Below are 21,239 nucleotides of genomic sequence, written 5' to 3'. Positions count from 1 at the left end.
TGGACAGGTGTCCATTACCTGTTGGGTTGTATTTTGATGAGGAGATTTAAGAAACCCAAATAGAATTGGACAATGTACACATGTTCAATTGTTCTTGGATAGTTTAATCCCTTCGTCAAAATACAACCCAACGGGTATTGGACACCTGTCCAATGCCTGTTGGATACCTTCATTCTGTCCAACATGTAATGGGCATTTGCTTATTATTAATTGGTCATTACTCAAAAAGGTTTCTCCTTAAACACTTAATTTTGTTATTCAAGAAAGGTTGAACAGAGTCTGAGATGTGTTGAGTTGTGTTTTCACAATTTTTTTGCACTTAGGTAACCATATATTTTAATATTAGATATTTTGAAATATACAGGTGTATATCCTTATTGCTAAGAACAAATTAGTTAGGTGTTACAATAAAAGAGCTATATCACAGAAATTGACAAAAATATGGGTTCAAAACCAAAGGTTTTCAGTCTTGTCTGAATTTACCAGCAAATATTAAATATATAATAAATTTGAAATGAATGAAAAAACAATAAGAAAAAACCCAATAAAATACGGACACGAGGATTAATATCCAATAAGATTTGAACAGTAACTACCCAAATAATGCTCTCTCGTGTGTACACTTTTTTGTATCCAATAAGCAGTATCCAATAGGACTTGGACTTGATGTACCCAATATATAACCAAATGTGTGTCCGTCCGTCCGTCTGTCCGTCCGTCTGTTACGCTTTGGGGTACCCATCTCTTATCCGCAACTCCTCTCATACCACTGAATGAAATTTGATGAAACTTTCACAGAATCTTTATTACATGTTGCCATTGTGCACCTCCTATTTTACTTTTTGATCCGACACATATTTTGGGTTTCCCGGCCACAGGAAAACATGGACTTTTTCACCAGTTATAACCATATGGGAGGCGGGGGGTATCATTTAGTGAGCTCATCGCTCACAGTACCTCTAGTTTTACTTACTTTTTCACAAGAAATGATTTAATACATTATCATATGAATTCATCAATTCACAAACGACAAAAAATGCATATTTTTTTCTCTCTACCGTTATAAATATAAAGTGATTGGATGTTTTACGCAAAAGAAAACAAATATGCGTGTTAATTCACTATTAGGAATGTCAACCAATAGTCAATTATTTGTAAGGACTTACGATGGAATAATGAAATTCGAATATGAAGTTAAATCAGCCTGTGACATCATTCTTTTGTTTGAGCGCTCCATTACATTTTCGGAATGGAGAATTGCGAATTATTTAACATTATGAAAATTTTATTGCCCATGGTTAGAATCGAACCCGGTCCCCTACGCTTTGTAGTCGGGTATTCACTTCACTGAGCTATCGAAGCTGTTGATAAACACTGCAGTAGAATAACTTTAGTACATTTTTCCCTTACTTTCTATATAAAAAAAAATAAATACTACGTATATATAATGTCTATTCACAGTGTATCATATAAATAATTATTATACCCCCCGCTTGAAAAGCGGGAGGGTATATAGTAATCGTTAATTCAGTCCGTCCGTCTGTTACGCTTTGGGGTACCCATCTCTTATCCGCAACTCCTCTCATACCACTGAAGGAAATTTGATGAAACTTTCACAGAATCTTTATTACATATTGCCATTGTGCACCTCCTATTTTACTTTTTGATCCGACACATATTTTGGGTTGACCGGCCACAGGAAAACATGGACTTTTTCACCAGTTATAACCATATGGGAGGCGGGGGGTATCATTTAGTGAGCTCATCGCTCACAGTACCTCTAGTTTTTTTATTTTATATTAACGAACAATAAATAAAAGCATTAAAAAGGAGGATTTTACGCGGGTTAATATACTCGTAACGCTCCATTCCTTAAAAGTAATGGGACTCGGCCCCTTCGGGGCATCGGCTCCATTACCGTTATGGAATGGAGCGCTACTCCTACATTAACCCTCACAAAAATGCAAGAAAAGGAGGCGACAAAGAAAAGTGATTCTCATCTCAAAAATGAAAACGCCCCCTTCCCAAAACTATGTAGTACAATATATCCTCAGACGTATAAGAGCTCAAAAACAATCACAGTTGATAAATAATTTTTCACTACAAAATATGTCGATTTTCCATGTACATATGGTAAGTGCATTAATTAAAGATGCTTCACTACTATGATGATTATTTTTCATTTACTGACCATTTTGTTTTTGTAATAAATTATGCAACGCTATGCTAAACTTTGTTAGTAAAATTATTAGTTGGACTTGATCTCGATCTATGTACCAATTATACGAAATATCACCTGACGGACGTGTGGATAGTGTGCGGTTACACCCCCCCCCCTCCTTAATTTACTTCAATAAGCCTTTAAATGCAAGAATTGACTGACTGATTGAATGTATGTTGTTTTCCAATAATTTTGAGATGTCACTGTATACGCTGTACATATAACAGTAAAGGGCTTCAAATTTAGACCTTTCCTCGTCAAGCAGGGCAGTTATGGGACGTTATCGTGCAAACACCTGTCTGAAAACAGGTGTGGGGTGGTTTTAAGATATATTTAAATATTCAAATGCCCATACATGTATTTATGTTTACTTTTGTGGTGTAGTGGTTCAAATAGTTGTCTCGGTGAATGTCAAAACTCAATTTTTTTTCGCTTAGGTTGATTTATTCCTTTACTTCATACCTTTGAATAATTAATGTTCTGATATTAAATAAATACTCTGTTCATTATTTGAATTCGATTGCTGTATATATGAAGTTACTACCATTTTGCAGCCTTGTTTTTCTATCTTTAAACTTTTTTAACACGAATGTTTAAATTTTTATGTTAGAGCAGGTTAAGTATTATTATTTAGTATAAGATTAGTATAAGATTGAATAATTCCCCTCTTTCTGATTGGCTGAGATCCAAAATGTAGAATAAAATACTACACTTTATTCACCTGCAAGTTGCGTTCCAAGATAATATAAAGATTTATTTTTTATATATAGGTCTTAAAATAGACTTCGAAATTCCAAATTGATACAAAATTTCTTGAAAGCTTTTTGCTACTGATTTTTCCTTAAACGAACATATAACACAAGAAAACTCATAATCTAAATAAAATTAATTTTAATACGACTTGGTATGATTCTTTAACCATGCATTTCATGTTTGGTTACGATTTCAGAAAATGTAAACATGTACGGTGTCAAGAACACCTTCAAGAGTTTGTTTCATTTATTCATTGAATCAAAAAATGAAAAGTTGTTGATGTTTGCAGTGATGATTTAGCCACCTACTGAGTACAATATTCACAATATGCGGTGGTCTTTGATCACTTTTTTCTAAAAGTGAGTACCTCAAAGTGAGTTCGAAGTGGGTTCACATTAAATTCGGTTTGTCCCTCATAATCTACCATAGAATTGCTTACATTTTGTCAACTAATCAATGTCCTTTGTAGAAAAAGATGAGTATTAATTCTTTGTTCACTCTAAGTTTTGTAAAGTTGTTAATTTGTTAAAATCTATATATTGTTTTGACATGTTTGATACACTATAATTTATATTATGAGTGTTTATATTTGTTCGTAACAAAAAGTAAAGAGTCAAAACATTAATGTAAAAATCTTGATCGCTTAAAAACGGTTATAATTATTGACTTTTGAATTCGGTCTAATCGTGACTATACGGACCTGGTCAGGTATTTGTAATAACGCGGCTTCAATCAACCAATTTCTGATCAGGTCCTTATAATGACGAGTAGACTTTATCAAAACTCAATAATTATGATAACTGTACAATACCATTTATTTTGTTTTAATGGTGATTTAATGAAGATATAATTATATATGGATATATAGTCACCCACAAATGCTAGAGAAAATGAATACATTGTTTATTTGATGTATTGGTTCTAAAACACAAAGAAATATGATAAAATCCTTACTATTTTGTAGTTCACAATGCTGAGGCTCAGTACTACAACCAGTGTTGTCACAGCCATTGAATAGTCCATTACATGGCTTATTTTGACAGTTATAGCATGTAGAAGAACAAAACTCTCCGTATCGTCCGAGGGCGCACTCTGGAATATCTCGTATTTTGGAAAAAGTTCTCAAAAAGAATTAACTTCTTTCGTGCACGTGTATCTTTACAAATATTCGAAAAACAAAATAGAAAATCTATTTTTTTAAAGAAAAATAAAGGGAATCCCAATGAAAGAAAAGTTCAATCAATTAAGACAGTGCTTACTGTCACATTGGATTCCCCTCCAACCTTCCTTGCAACCATTTATACATTCACCAGTCATTCGATTACAATCTCCCTCGCAATTTTGACTGCATGTCTGGCCACAGCTGAGGTCACCAATACATTCTGAAATGGCAAGTTATGATTACTAGATTTTTTTAATTTAAAACGATGACCACTGAGTGTCACTCACAAAGGTCGTCTTACAAGATTAAACACTATCATACAATAAAATTCAACACAGAAACATATAACTATCCTACAAAATTAACAATGTTTGTGTCCTAAAGGAATATTGAAAGCTTTAATATCGATGACTATTTTCTATCTTGCGCATACTGTTTGAGGTATGAAAAAAAACAATGTACATAAAAAAGTTTACTTATGTGGTAATAGAGATGTTGATGTTGAGTCAAATGCTGACTGACGTATTACATACTAACTTTTAGGCCATTATTTACATGTTGCATTGACAACGATTTTTTAGGTCACCTGAGTAAACTCAGGTGATCTATTGCTATCTGTTTTCGTCCGTCGTCGCGCGTCGTCCGTCGTCCGTTGTGCGTTAACATTTGAACATTTTCAGCTTCTTCTCTGCAACCACTGAACCAATTTCAACCAAATTTGACACAAACCATCTATGGGTAAAGGGGAACAAAAATTGTGAATTTCGTGATCCCTGCCCCCCTGGGGCCTGAGGGGAGGGGCCAAAACCACTAAAATTAATGCAATCTTTAAAAATCTTCTTCTTTACTCCTGGACATCAAGCAGTCAAACTGTTTGCATGATTGTAATCAGCAATGAGTCCTCTATTAAAATTGTGAAATTCATGGCCCTGGGGTCAGGGGTTCTAGTGCTAGGGCGGGGCTAAATAAGTAGGTAGTGAAAATGCATTATTTCTTTGAAAATCTTCTTCTCTGCTCCTGGGTATTAAATAAACCAACTAAGTACATAGTTATGATGAGCAAGAGTGCCTCTACCAAAATTGTGAATTTTATGGTCCCAGGGTCAGGGATTCTGGTGTTAGGGCGGGGCTCTATTGATTATATAGTGAAAATACATGAATTCTTTGAAAATCTTCTTCTCTGCTCCTGGGTATTAAATAAACTAACTAAGTACATAGTTATGATGAGCATGAGCGCCTCTACCAAAATTGTGAATTTTATGGCCCCAGGGTCAGGGGTTCTTGTTTTAGGGTGGGGCTCTAATGATTATATAGTGAAATACATGAATTCTTTGAACATCTTATCCTTTGCTCCTGGTTAATATGCTAATGATCTAATTACATATTTAAGGCCAGGATTTATTTTATTTTCAGTTTTACAAACCCTCCGCTCAAGGTTTTGAATTTTCAGAAAAAAATAAAACAATTTTTTTCTTTCCGATGTCAAATTTGAGTCGGGATCGAGATTTCAAATTTACGAACTCGCACTTTCGGTTTTAAGATGAAACGGCGGGTAAATAAAGCTAGATCTGAGAAGATAGCTTGGTTTTGTGTAAAATTCATCGATACGAGTGCCATTCAAAACGTTTCACCCGTTCAAAGGATAAATAAAATGCTGGCGACGTTGTTGCACAATGACATGCTGGTGAGATAATGTTTTCGTTTCAAAAGTATCTGTCTGTAAATTATTTTCCTCCCCCAGGTTTTAAACTGCCCGTGGTAGCTATTGCATATTGCCAGTGACATTGTTTAGGTCTCTGTTATAGCTTTCAGTCTAAGCATCATTCTTCAGAAAAGGGTTGCTTATGCATCAGATGTAATGAATAAAACTATGGGAGAAGTTGAGTCCATTTGAGGGAGAAATAAACAATAACCTGAAGAAATAAAAAAAAATTCAGCTATTAAAAGGCAATAATATACAAATATATACAGGCATGTAGTATCATTTATATCAGCCAGAAAAATTATTTTACACTTAATTGAATAAATGTTCACCCCACTCCCCAATACTCCCTGTCTGTTTTATGATAGGAATTATAATTTTAGGCATCAAGTAAATTTTAGAACAATGTCTACACATTCACCTAACACATATTAAAAAAATAAAGATATATTGAAAGACTTTTAAAGAATTGTTTTTTAAAATATATTTTGACCAACATCACAAAATTTATATAACTGGCCCAAACTGGCAGATGATGAAATAAGCAAGTAAATGTTCTACTTTCCTATTTGTAAGCATTATGTGTCCAGTGGTAAGGAGCTTATTAGAATAGCATAAGAAAAAGAATGTACAAATGTTAATAATCGATTTATCATTTTTTTTTTTATTTCCTTCTCCTTCGGGACTTTTTTATTCTCATGTTCATAACTAAACCTAAACAAAAAAAAAAATGCTGGCCTTATAATGAAGAAAGGGGCCTCTTTCAAAATAGATAATTTCAGGGCCGCTGGGCCAGGGGTACCAGGGGGGTACTTTGACTAAAAATAAATTAATGCTTTGAAATCTGCCCTTTGATAAGCAATGGTGCCTCCTTCAAAATTTGTGAATTTCATGGCTTTTGGATTAAAACAAGAACCAAATACAATTGCTGGAAAGTTGTTACATGATACTCAGGTGACCTATAAGGCCCGTGGGCCTCTTGTTTCTTTATTCCCGATCATGACAAAAAGCACACAGTAGGTGTGACCGGTCGACGGAGGATGCTCACTCTTCCACTTGGCACCTCTGGTGTCTGCTCCTCTCCCATTTTGAATTACTTAATTGAATTTTGAATACTGTTCGTTATCGCCATATATTTCATTATAAGTCTCTATCAGATTATTATAAGCAAATTTCGGAGCATTTCATGTGTCAAATCCTTCGCAAAAAAAAAGAAATCCTAAGAAATTTCTTCTAAATCATTTGCTTTCATTCTTTTAATACAGGGTTGGCCGAGAAATGCCAGTGGTGGGAATTACCAGTAGTAAATATTTGTTTCCCGTCCCAGTAAGTACTACATTTTTTTTTCTTAACTTGGAAATACTGCAAAAAAATAACCTTTTATTGCTTAAATAATTTAGTCTTGTACAAAATTCAAAAAATAAAATAAAAATAAAAAACAGAAGACACAAAAATAGATTTAAAAACTGTTTCATCTAAAAGTTATGGTAACTTCAAATTTTTGGATTAGTTTGTTTGAAATGCTATTAATATAAATGAGCCGTGATATAATACAGAAAATATTAACTTCAAACCTTTAAACTGCTATTACATGGTAAGAATGCATTATTACTCATGATCCACAACCTATAATCATTCTGTAGCAGAACATGTTTCCCTGATTGTATTTTAAAATGAAAACCAAGATTTCCTTATTCAAATTCTCTTTTCAATATAGTAAAATTATTAAAATTATTACTTATTTATTAATTATTAATCCATAGAAATTTATTAATTATAAATCCAAGCGTATAATAACCTTGTTTAATCCTTCTATTAAGAGTTTAGTTTTAACATTCAAACATGTTGGTTTTTTTCAAACTAACTCTGACAGTTCTAGATCTGTGATCCTGATTTGAGAGATAATTATCATGAGTAAAACTGAAAGGCTTCTTATAGGTTTGACATGTACACTATAGTCTACAATTTTGTAAAACCTTTAAGTTACATGGGATCTTAAGGTAGGATTGTTCTCTGGTTTCTGACTACATGAAAATTCAAAGTATATTTGCTTATATGTCATATTAAGAAGTAGGAGATTTAAAAGACCGTATATTTCTTTCTTCGTCACATGATTGATAACTGTAATTTTCTATTCTTAATGTCCAGGGAAAAGGTAATGACCATGACCTGACCTTGCCTCTAATATTAAACAGTCAAATTTAGTCTCACTGATACCATCACTTAGTGATATTGTCCTCTTCATTCTGTGAAAATTTCATTATTTTATAAATATAAGAAATGTGAGAAAAATCCTACCTTAAGGTTCATTTCATGGACATTTATAGGCTTCATCTGACTTCAGCATGAAACACGTGACACTCATAACTTGCATATCAGTATACTCTGTTATGATTAATATTATTGGAAATGAAGTACTACATTAAAGGAACCAGAAGTTTTTAAATCAGGGATAGTGATAGCAGGTGTGTTATGTTAGCCAATAAGGTGTGTTGACCCAGGCACTTATATGTAGCTATTTCTTATTTCCCGGTCTTTCTCGTAAAATACCAGTAATTCCGACCGTCCTGGGAAATATGAGTATTTCGTACTTTTAGCCAACCCTCTTTTTAAAACATTTTGTTAGGTTGTACCGTTGTAGATAGATATGTACTACAATATTGCATTTATATACTGATAAATATTTAACACGCATTTCAAAAAAAAAAAAAAAAAAAAATTTGTCCTGTCAATTTGGAATTCGAATGTATCCTTTACGTCATGTTTGTGTTCCCACCTCAATTCTTGTCAGAATTCTTGATCCGCTTATTGTAACTTGTTTATCATTTCATTGACGAAATTTGAGTTAGCAAAGAGAAGATAGCTAAAATACTTAAAAGAACAGACACCCAATTTGTCTTGAAAATGAGTAATTATAAGCCATTTATGTGAATAACAAGACACGTTCGTAAAGCGTCTTTCAGCTTACTGTTACTTTTATAAATCATGGTACATTTATGTTAAATACAATTTACTGGACAAAAATATTACATTTTGGTGTGTGCAAATTGTTAGAAAACTATGACTTTTAGATAATTACAATTTAGGGATTTTTTTTTACTATAATTTTAATGCCTTGCTAACTTCAACTTACCAGTAGGACATGGGTAGTTGTTCGTCTGAATGGTGCATCCTAAAACAAAAATACCAACAATTTATTAATTTTAAAACTCCACAGACACTAAACATAATTAATTTACAATAAATACTAATCTTTTTGTTGATATCCAAGATAAGACAAGTACACAAGACACTGCATCTATTCCATACAACCACAAGCAAACCCTTACACACACTCCTCACACACCCTTCCTCACACACACACCCTCACCCTCACAGAGAGAGGAAGAGAGAGAGAAAGAGAGAGAGAGAGATAGGGAGAGAAATGATTACCGAAGACTTGAATTTCAGCTATCTCTAAGTAAACACCGCCATGTGAGGAATGAGTAGTTTCCACGATTACATACTGGGCAATATGTGGGCACGTTATAGTATCAATCTCTGCCGGTACGCCTGGTATATTATCCGTATAACATCTCAATCTTTCGATGGTGTTGTTAGAAACATCAATGTAAAAATTATCGAAGCGATCTGTTTTTATTTCTAAAAGAAAAAAAATTAAGGTACGTCGGAGATTTTTCTGAACAATAATTCATGTGGAACCGTTGTTCAACATTTCTGATATATATATACATGTATATATATATATATATATATATATATATATATATATATATATATATATATATATATATATATATATATATATATATATATATATATATATATATATATATATATATATATATATATATATATATATATATATATATATATATATATATATATATATATACTGAAAAGAAAAAGAAACGCATAATAGCATAATATCGAAATATATTTAACTATATGGCCGAAATTATGAAAATTTGTCAAATGTGTATTTTGGTTACTGTGCACTAAAATTGCTGGTTAAAATTACTCAACCATGAAATGTATGGAGTCACGTAGGGGAAATGATAAAAAGCGAAAAACACGTGCATGTTGATGATGACAATTTTATGATCACATTTTGTGGTGCTAATCGATGCATTGGAGTCATAGACATCGTTTTCCGCATTTGCAATCAGTATAAATTTCGTGCAATCATGGTATGGGTTGACGGAAGTTACACTGGTTCCAGTAATTGAATTGCGTAAGTGAAAAAAAGGCAACAAGATGTTGCTGTGCAGTTTGTTTTAAACTTTTCAACAAAAAAGGGTTTTTCAGTTGTCAGAGAGTAAATTAAAAGGTTTCCAACCAACGATGGCGGTGACGTTGACGCGTAACAACGTCACATCAAGACAGGGCTTTTCATCATGTCACCTCGGTTGTTGTCAAGCTGTTATCACTGAAACCGATATTTATACAGCAAACTATCATACCAATATTTTCACCCTAAAATTGACAGAAATTCTCTGCTCTAATTTGGTCCGCGAGCTAGGCAACTTTTACGTCGATTTTACTCTCACGCGCGCACGTACGCGTCGTGTGCGTAACGTTTTTAGCATGTTCACACTCGGAAAATGTAGCCAGTGTTTGTCGAGACTTTCTCACAAGCATTCACGTGTACCAAACCAGCTGGATTCTGTAAATTCTATCCTAAAATGAAAATTCGTGGCACTCATTTGGCGGGGGGATTTGTTGGCTTTGGAATAATACAGCTTCTATCAACCATTAAGACTATTGTGGGAAGCGTTGAATAATAATCAAATGAGAAAGATAAATGCTCTGGTGAACTCAATGCACAGGAAAATCAAGGCTGTAAAAAATGTGCAAGGGAGATGATGAGAATTTTTATTTTAATTTTGGGGGGTATCGACATATCAATTTCAATAAATCAGGAATTATCAGTCAAAGTCACACAAGATTTTGGTAACTTGTAGATTAAAGATGAATTAAAATGTTTGATAACAATACTGGAAAACATTTTCGAAAAAATAGTTTTAATTTAATTTAAAAGTAAAATATGCGTTTCTTTTTCCTTTCAGTATATATATATATATATACATAAACACAAGTTAGAGGTTCCAACCTTATTTCCAATCCACATTTCATCAAGTTCTCAATAATCGCAAATTCTTTGTTAAGTGCAATGATACACGAAGAAAGCCAAACTCTGACTTGTACTTACATGGAACTTGTAACAGTGCATCCTCTGTTGACAAAGTCCTTCCTGAGATAGATAGTTTTCTAACGAGATTTCAACTACACGGTTTACTTCCACCAAACCTACGCAAATTTCATTTTCATGACAATTTATATAAAATGTCTTTTCCCCAATTTCCTTTAGCCCATATTGCTAATTTAACTCGTGTATGGACAAAGAAATATTATCTATGAAGTCATTGGACCTGTCACAGGTGTAGAGCAAATTGATTACATTGATTTTTCCGGTAACTTTTGTGGTTTTATATCAAAATCGTTTTTGAAATCGTTTTCAGGACTTAAATTCTTGAATATTTCTAATAATGCTTTGGGACAGGTTTTTTAAAATGATAGAAATGGAGAGATTTTATCTGTACGAACAAATTTATTAACCATTGATTTATCTAATAACAGAATATATCGCCTTTCAGAAAAGGTGTTGTTAAGCAACAAAAAATTGAAACATTTGTCCCTACGCTATAATTCGCTTAGTAAATTTCAAGTGCACATTGGACATATTAAAAGTTTTTCCTCGTTAGATCTCTCTTATAATCAGTTAGCAGGTCTTGAATCAGATACGAGAGAAGCGTGAACTAGGATATCAATATCTAAACTAATTCAGGTTAATTTGAGTGACAATCGTTTAAAGTACTAGTGTTCGTGTGGAAATCTTTATTTCATTCAATGGATGTACAGTGCTGAGTCTCTTCATTTTTTGTTTTTTGAACATTATACCCGCGCATTTGGCAATTTTGCAGCATATCCTTTAGATAATACGAAGAATATACTTGAAAAATTAGAAACATGTTCTTCGTACACTCTAACTACAATCATTGTGACGTCATTGATCATCTCTGCCATTACTGTAATTGCGAGTAGAATTGTTTACAGATATTAATGGCAGCTTGATATTTATATTACGTCGCAAAAAATAAGTACACAAATGAAGAGAACTTTCAGAACTTTGATTCTAGTTCCTACAGTTTTGATGCTTTTATTTTACAACGTCGAAGAAGATCCACAATTTGTAATTGAACTTGTCAAACAGCTCGAGAATGAATACAAATCACAGTTATGTATTCACCACAGAGATTTTATTATTATTATCATTATGACGTCACACTTTCTTAAATCGTACTGGTGTATGTTTGAATTAAACATGGCACGAATGGAAGCCATTTATTCTCGCAATGGCAATAATGTTTTGTTCTTGGTAGTTTTGGAGAAAAAACGTACTGAAGAAAATTCCTCTACATTTGATGGACCTTGTTGAAAGCCAATCGTACATCGAATATCCTGAAGCGGAACAGGAAGAAGAACTTGTAGCATTTAAGTCAAAACTTGGTGAGACATTGAAATCAAGGGATACTGATATTTAAATTACGTTTTTTCTACGCTTCTCTACGAAGTGTAAAATCTCTACACATGTGTTGTGTTATATTTTTTGTACGTTGTCTTACCTCATTATAGCCTTATCTACATAAAATCTATTAATCTGTTAAAATTAATTAGTGACAAATTTCTTGTTACACCGCTTTTCTCACCTATTGTGATCCTAATTTTGCGGTTGGCTTCAATGATTAATTTTCAGTGAGGATCGTTTTCTATATGCTTTTATCTTTAAATCATTTTTAAATTATTTAGAAAACGGTACCTAAATCTGGCATGCATAAATATCTCGCTACCGACTTAAAAATGTAAAGAAATATTTTGGGAATGCGTGAAATTGAAGATTGAAAAAAAATGATTACAATCAGCTTTGTGGAGTAAATTTAACGTATACTGGACAATAATAATATACATATATCACAACCCATTCCAACAACGTTCGTTCCTTCTGCTTCCGTAGTGTGGTCATTACAAAAGTGTGTAGCAGATTGATTAAAGCGTCTTCCAAAACAAGATCTGTAAATCATTTGAAATTATTGGTGTATCAAATTGATGTCTTTTATGCTAAATAAATAAATTAAGTACAATAAACTCTTTTCGTTGAACTCGATGTTTTTAAACATGCGCTTAAAACGTCATACAAAACAACATTGGGGTTTAACAGAGCTTACCTGAGTTTAAAAAAATTAACAAACTTGTACTAACAATTTTACCGAGTACCCGGGTACCTGATCGGAAAAACGTCCGAGTAACCGATTATTAAATATTGACCGATTTGACATCCCTAGTTATAATGTCTTCTTAATTTTCATTCATATGTTGTATTACATATACATGTGTATTTCATTTTTAATTAAGGCGCTTTTTCTGTGTGCTGGATCGTAAAGCTTAAAGTTATGTAACGACTTTAAAATATATTGATTTGAAACATATTGACTTAAGCATGAAAAATAAAGATATCGATATCATTCTTTTATTGATAAGAACATTTGATAACACTAATGACATATTTGGGAAAAGAAAATCCCATCTAATAGGTAAATGGGGAAATATTAAGTTTTAGAAGTACTATTAATTACACACAATAAGGAAAAAAACTCACTATGTCGTCTGTACATGTTTAAAAGGAACATCTGCATAAATACTTCAATATCCATGTACTCTATTAAATAATTTGACAGCCAGACTTTTTATCAATTTTTTTTCTGAAATTTTCAAAACGAAACCTCGTTTTTACGTCCTTTTTGTCAAGATGGTTGCACTCAGTTGGATGTGGTTTTTTTGGCTTACCAGATACATTTATTGTTACGGTATGTAAGCGCCTTTTATTGTCACATATCCGATATTTGATACTTGCAGGTACAGAAATATATAATACTTCAGTCAATGCTTTTATCTCCCTCAAAACTTTGCAAAATAACAAAAATAGTTTGGAAGGCGGTTCAAAGACTTTTGTTAATTGTTTATTATTTTAAATATTCATAAAGCTAGTTCATTCAATGTTTAAGTAATAATTATGATAGAAACATTAATCTATTTATAGTAATACATTCCTTTTTTAACAAATTCGGTAGAAAAGGAAATTCAATGGCGATCAAATTTAGCTTATTTGGTCATTGAGAGCAAAAATTGTTTTTGGTGCACATATCTTACAATAAATTTGACACAGTACAATCTGAATCAAGAGCAGGGTATTTAATTAATTAATAATTATCGTTCTATGACATTGGGCCAACGTTGCTCCAACATGTCGGCGCAACGTTGCGCCGATGAGCAAAATTACATTGGCCCAACGTCATTTTCCGACATTGGACCAACGTAACTTACAACAGTGGTCCAACATTGGGCCAACGTAAGCTTGCTATCTGGGTTGGGATTTTAAGGACATGGATGTATCCCGTGGCATTTATTCACATAATTATTTTTTTTATTCCTGCACTTTTCACTTCTACTTCTAGGTCTGTCTTTACTACATGATATAGCAAGGATTTAATAATTCTATTTATTTGGGGGTATGATTAAAAATATTTTGGGGTTTCGGTAAATAAGGGAAATAGACTTGATAATTACAGAAACTGACAGATCATTGATCAATAAGTGCAGGGATTGATCATGCATTCGTGTTTAAAGCTTATTGACATAACTATTTTTTTCTTTCAGCTATGGGTAAGTATTTAAAGTTTGTAGTGTTCTGTGTGATCAAAATAGTAACAGAATCATGCACTCTTTATCTATTACTCCTAGTCTCTACTTCTAAAGGCGATTTATTTGCCAATTTAAAAAATACCGATATATTGGTATATAATGATATTCAGGCTAAATACATGTACTTGTGTTTTAATTTTGAGCTTATCATTTGTATGCTTGCCTTGAATGTTTAACAGTTTACTTAAAATAACTCATAGCTACATAAGCTTTACCATAGTCTTGATATTTTTAATTTATAAAATGGTGAGAGCTGTTAGATTTTTGACATCGAATATTTACATTAAATAAGAATACAAGAAAACTTAGGTTCAAAATGTTACTGAAACTTTAGACACAAATGCATACATGTACCTCATGAATTGGTGAGAAACATGCAACTCATTCAAAATTTGTGGAACAAAAAAAATTTTATTGCAAGAGAGTGTATGACTCTTGGGTCGAAAATAACTCCGGGAAAAGTATAAATTGAATAGAGTCTTCAGTAGAAGAGTGTATTATGCAGGGAGTGCTCTATCTGAGGCAATCTGACAATAGAATGTACAGTATACAGGGTGTGGGGGTATCGGATAAGATTTAGTATTTTCAGGATCTAGTGTAGGTCATGTCAAGTACACATGAATAAATTATAAACATTTTACAAGTAGTTACTAGTAAGGGTATTTCAAATATAAAGGCATGATTTTTATCTCAATCTTTTTCTACAAGTAGCTAATTAATTGATGAAACCAGTAGGCAAGTATTTAAGGTACCCTAATTTTGGCATGATTTCAAGAGCTGTTTTGGTTTATTCCCTGAACTCATTCAAACTACTCATTTGCTCTTAACTGGTTGGCTATTGAATTATATGCTAGATTAATAAATATTCACAATATCTCATAGGATGACCATCAACAAGTGATGCATTATAAGTAGCTCTACGTTGATGCCCTGGCATAGTCTTCTAACTAGACAGTGATTTCTTAAATGTAACATATATGAACTAAAGATTAAGAACTCTCCATAAATAAAAGCACTGAAACAAATATTTCTTCACATAAAAAATATTTTATGTAAACTATACTTAATTAAAAATTATCTACAGCAAAGTTCCTTTTTTGATACATGTACATGTATGATGTACTCAGTATTAGAATTTAAAGAGTAATGGCATATGTTCAATAGTTTTTTTTTCTCTTTAAGATATTCCTGTTTAAGAAAGAATGCTACTTACACATTTACCGAAATTTTCTTTAACAGTTCTTTTAAGACAATATTATTAAATATGGCTAAATATGGAAAGGTTGACATTTTGCGGACTTTATTTTTTAAAGATAAAATGAAAATTTTGTTTGAATTGCAATTTATATCCTTTACAGTTTAAAGTTTGCAGTCAATAAATGCAAAATGTAAATATCTCATAAACATCTCAAGAAAAGTCGGATAAAGCTCTTTTTATTTTTGAAAAAAAAAAATTATGAAAAATATTCACCAATAGATAAAATCTTCAAAAAATAGTAATAATATGTTGCTGTAGAATTACTTCTTCATTGAATACATGTATAGATAACTCATAAAGGTACACTCTACCTGTACCCCTTAGAGGGTTCCTTCAAGGAACACACAGCTTCACTTGTTGAAAGCTGACATGAACTCCTAAAAAATCATCCATCTTTTTTCATCTTTTCATCTTTGTACGACTTACTGCATTTCTGTACGCCTTTGTCCGCCATATTTCCCCGATTCCGCCATATTTATTTGAAATTCTTTTGCCACCTGTACCCTGTACCTGCTATATAAAGCATTGTATATTTGTTTCACTTTAATGATTTTCTAGCCTGGTTGTCAACATGTTCACATCTATGATAGCGTAGTTTTTAGAAATCCATAAACTGATCAAATACATGCTTTAAGAGTAAAAATCCAACAAAAACTAGAACTTTTCTGAGATGTAAATTTTTTTTAATGCATTTGCTGCAATAAAGAAAAAACCCACTAATACAGAATACATTCATGTACAGCAAAAACCTTTGGATATGCAAGCATGCAAGTCGAGAAAGCGCAGTTATAAAAGAACCCTGAATACTGCTATCGTTACAGGGATGTGCACATGTGGAAAGAAACATCGTATTTTACTTTTATTTGGTCAGGGAAAATTTCAAAGATGGAAAGCTAACTAGTACTTTGGATGATGGAGAAAATGCAAATATTTTTTTTCCAAAATAAATATTACTCTTGTCTGTAAATGTTTTATGAACTGAATTAATGAACATGGCTAAACTACATCACATTGATTATTAAGGATGCATCATAACGATTGTTTCATCTTTTGAAGAGATTTTCCAGTGAAAGGAGGACGGGGTTGGGTAATGAAACATGCATAACACTCTCCTAAAAATAATTTAAACAAACGTCTGAAAAAGATCGGATGTCTTTATGATGAATTATTTTCAAATAAATACTATGTACTGGCTTTATTTTTTTTTAAATATAGATCTAAGATAACTTCTAGGTCTATCTTTACTACATGATGTAGCAAGGATTTAATAATTCTATTTACTTGTTGGTATGATTAAAAATATTTTGGGGTTTCGGTAAATAAGGGAAATAGATTTGATAATTACAGAAACTGACAGATCATTGATCAATAAGTGCAGGGATTGATCATGCATTCGTGTTTAAAGCTTATTGACATAACTACTTTTTTCTTTCAGCTATGGGTAAGTATTTAAAGTTTGTAGTGTTCTGTGTGATCAAAATAGTAACAGAATCATGCACTCTTTATCTAATACTCCTAGTCTCTACTTCTAAAGGCGATTTATTTGCCAATTTAAAACATACCGGTATACTGGTATATAATAATATTCAGGCTAAATACTTGTACTTGTGTTTTAATTTTGAGCTTATCATTTGTATGCTTGCCTTGAATGTTTAACAGTTTACTTAAAATAACTCATAGCTACATAAGCTTTACCATAGTCTTGATATTTTTAATTTATAAAATGGTGAGAGCTGTTAGATTTTTGACATCGAATATTTACATTAAATAAGAATACAAGAAAACTTAGGTTCAAAATGTTACTGAAACTTTAGACACAAATGCATACATGTACCTCATGAATTGGTGAGAAACATGCAACTCATTCAAAATTTGTGAAACAAAAGAAATTTTATTGCAAGAGAGTGTATGACTCTTGGGTCGAAAATAACTCCGGGAAAAGTATAAATTGAATAGAGTCTTCAGTAGAAGAGTGTATTATGCAGGGAGTGCTCTATCTGAGGCAATCTGACAATAGAATGTACAGTATACAGGGTGTGGGGGTATCGGATAAGATTTAGTATTTTCAGGATCTAGTGTAGGTCATGTCAAGTACACATGAATAAATTATAAACATTTTACAAGTAGTTACTAGTAAGGGTATTTCAAATATAAAGGCATGATTTTTATCTCAATCTTTTTCTACAAGTAGCTAATTAATTGATGAAACCAGAAGGCAAGTATTTAAGGTACCCTAATTTTGGAATTGATTTCATGAGCTGTTTTGGTTTATTCCCTGAACTCATTCAAACTACTCATTTACTCTTAACTGGTTGGCTATTGAATAATATGCTAGATTAATAAATATTCACAATATCTCATAGGATGACCATCAACAAGTGATGCATTATAAGTAGCTCTACATTGATGCCCTGGCATAGTCTTCTAACTAGACAGTGATTTCTTAAATGTAACATATATGAACTAAAGATTAAGAACTTTCCATAATTTAAAGCATTGAAGAAATATTTCTTCACATAAAACAATATTTTATGTAAACTATACTTAATTAAAAACTATCTAAAGCAAAGTTCTTTTTTTGATACATGTACATCTATGATGTACTCAGTATTAGAATTTAAAGAGTAATGGCATATGTTCAATAGTTTTTTTTCTCTTTAAGATATTCCTGTTTAAGAAAGAATGCTACTTACACATTTACCGAAATTTTCTTTAACAGTTCTTTAAAGACAATTTTATTAAATATGTCTAAATATGGAAAGGTTGACATTTTGCGGACTTTATTTTTAAAGATAAAATGAAAATATTGTTTTAATTTTAAACTAGATCCTTTACAGTTAAAGTTTGCTGCCAATAAATGCACAACATAAATATCTCATAAACATCTCAAGAAAAGTCAGATTAAGCTCTTTTTATTTTTGATAAAAAATTAAGAAAAATATTAACCAATAGATAAAATCTTTCAAAACATAGTAATAACATGTTGCTGTAGAATTACTTCTTCAATGAATACATGTATAGTTAACTCATAAAGGTAAACTCTATCTGTACCCCTTAGAGGATCCCTCTCAAGGAACGCACAGCTTCACTTGTTGTAAGCTGACATGATTTCCTAACAAAGCATATTTTTTCATCTTTTCATCTTTGTACGACTTACTGCATTACTGTACGCCTTTGTCCGCCATATTTCCTCGATTCCACCATATTTATTTGAAATTCTTTTGTCACCTGTACCTGCTATATAAATCCTTGTACATTTGTCTCACTTGGGTGATTTTCTAGCCTGGTTGTCGACATGTTCACATCTATGATAGCATAGTTTTTAGAAATCCATAAACTGACCAAATACATGTTTTAAAAGTAAAAATCCAACAAAAACTAGAACTTTTCTGAGAAGTAAATTATTTTTTAAATGCATTTGCTGCAATAAAGAAAAAAATAACACTAATACGGAATACATTCATGTACAGCAAAAACCGTTTGGATATGTAAGCATGCAAGTCGAGAAAACGCAGTTATAAAAAAAAAACCTGAATACTGTTACCGTTACAGGGATATACACATGTGGAAAGAAATATCGTATGTTACTTTTATTGAAATATGCATCTCAAAAGTCATGTAATCCACTGCTAACTCAACAGTAAAACATAGGTAATCAGAGATTACGGAGCTCACCTCAACGAATGTTGTCTTTAAGTAAGGCAAAGTCAAACAATTACCCAACAAAAAATGTACATCTAAAAGTGCAAAATTTATGCAATTTTGATCTAATACTTTGGAATAGACCTATATAAAATCTTCAAACTAGTTCTTCATCACGAAAATTTGATCAAAATCCAGCATCTGCAGCATCCTACAGGAAATGTAGGTCAGATTCAGCATCCGAAGCAAGCTTGGTAATGTGCATCCTTTGATGTACCATCCATGTAAGTTTGGTCAACATATGGCTTATAGTTCCTTGGAAATGAGACCTACACCAAAAACTGGACCAAAAATGTTAACCTGCTCCAAAAACATTAATCTGGTTATTCCTTTGCTGAAATTGCATCATCTGAAACTTTGACTGGTACAACGAAACTCATAAGAAGCATCTTCCATGCATATCTAATCAATATAGGACATAGAAGAACTAAAAAAGAAAACTGTTCCAAAAACTTAACCTGGGACCCCGAAGCCGACGCCGACGCCGAGAGTATTACATAAGCTCCCCAACTTCGTTGAGGTGAGCTAATAATTGTCACTACATTGCTAAATTTGGTCAGGGAAAATTTCAAAGATGGAAAGCTAACTGGTACTTTGGATGATGAAAAAAATGCAAATATTATTTTTCCAAAATAAATATTACTCTTGTCTGTAAATGTTGTAAATAATTTATGAACATGGCTAAACTACATCAAATTTATTATTTAGCATGCATCATAACGAATCTTTCATCTTTTGAAGAGATTTTCCACTGAAAGGAGGACGGGGTTGGGTAATGAAACATGCATAACACTCTCCTAAAAATAATTTAAACAAACGTCTGAGAAAGATCGGATGTTTTTATGATCAATTATTTTCAAATAAATACTGTGTACTGGCTTTCTTATTTTTTTAAAAATATAGATCTAGTATAACTTGATTTTAAGTTATTTAATAATTTAATAATTCAATAAACGAGTTTGATTCTAAGGTTCATGAATGGTCAAAATAGAATTGAATGTTAAATATATTTTTTTACATACAATATTATAGGATTAGACGTTCTTTTTGAAAAATTTATCGATGTGTAAACTCTTGACATTTTACTCACAAACTAAATAAAAGTGCGAAGCACTTTTATATTAAGTTTGTGAGTAAAAAATGTCAAGAGTTTACACATCGATAAATTTTTCAAAAAGAACGTTTAATTCTTATAATTCCAATATCGAATTTTAAAAAAATATTTCAATTATTTCTCTTTGAGGCCTCCATACAATCCGTTATTTCTGGACGGCGTAGGAATACATTTTATCGCAAAGGAACGTAATCGAGATGCATTTCGATAGAGTTCATCTTTAAGTTGTCAAAACAATCGATAAAGAAACTTATAAAGACTCATCGAATATTGTTTAAGTCAACAAATATCGTAATTACGAGTTTTCTTCAGAATAGATCGTCCTTGACCATGGCCATGTTGACATGAACGACAACTCTCATAGCGAAAGTTGCAGACCGACGACGCCTTCGATTTGCACTTGTTTGTTAAAAGATTGCGGAACAATATAGAAAGTAAATATGAATTTGATGCTAATATGGCAAGAGTTTGAGGTACGTTTCGTTTCCCTGTCAAAACGATACAAACT

At 32.1% G+C, this 21,239-nt stretch overlaps 1 protein-coding gene across 1 annotated transcript; it reads right to left on the bottom strand.

The window, feature by feature from the left end:
• Positions 1 to 4,213: 4,213 nt before the first annotated feature.
• On the bottom strand, positions 4,214 to 16,369 carry LOC134243770 (uncharacterized). The gene is made up of 5 exons (XM_062726012.1): positions 16,342 to 16,369; positions 11,050 to 11,147; positions 9,270 to 9,516; positions 8,971 to 9,009; positions 4,214 to 4,356 (listed from the first exon to the last, which is right to left on the bottom strand). The coding sequence occupies exons 1-5, from the start codon at positions 16,367 to 16,369 to the stop codon at positions 4,214 to 4,216; spliced, it is 555 nt and encodes a 184-aa protein (XP_062581996.1).
• Between the last annotated feature and the right edge of the window lie 4,870 nt (positions 16,370 to 21,239).

Source organism: Saccostrea cucullata, unplaced genomic scaffold, assembly GCF_032062105.1.
Source record: "Saccostrea cucullata isolate Sc308-1 unplaced genomic scaffold, CSIRO_AGI_Scuc_v1 ctg5943, whole genome shotgun sequence".
Lineage (NCBI taxonomy): Eukaryota > Metazoa > Mollusca > Bivalvia > Ostreida > Ostreidae > Saccostrea > Saccostrea cuccullata.
The sequence above is the reverse complement of the archived record's forward strand: the minus strand, read 5'-3'. Positions and strand labels throughout refer to the sequence as shown.

What these genes read in the sequence shown, in the direction of transcription:
- LOC134243770 (XM_062726012.1), bottom strand. Translation starts at nt 16,369, where the DNA reads ATGGCGGACAAAGGCGTACAGAAATGCA. An exon ending in CAAAGGCGTACAGAAATGCA is followed by an intron (nt 11,148 to 16,341) that starts GTAAGTCGTACA and finishes AAATTTGCGTAG; the next exon opens with GTTTGGTGGAAGTAAACCGT. An exon ending in AGCTGAAATTCAAGTCTTCG is followed by an intron (nt 9,010 to 9,269) that starts GTAATCATTTCT and finishes TTTTTGTTTTAG; the next exon opens with GATGCACCATTCAGACGAAC.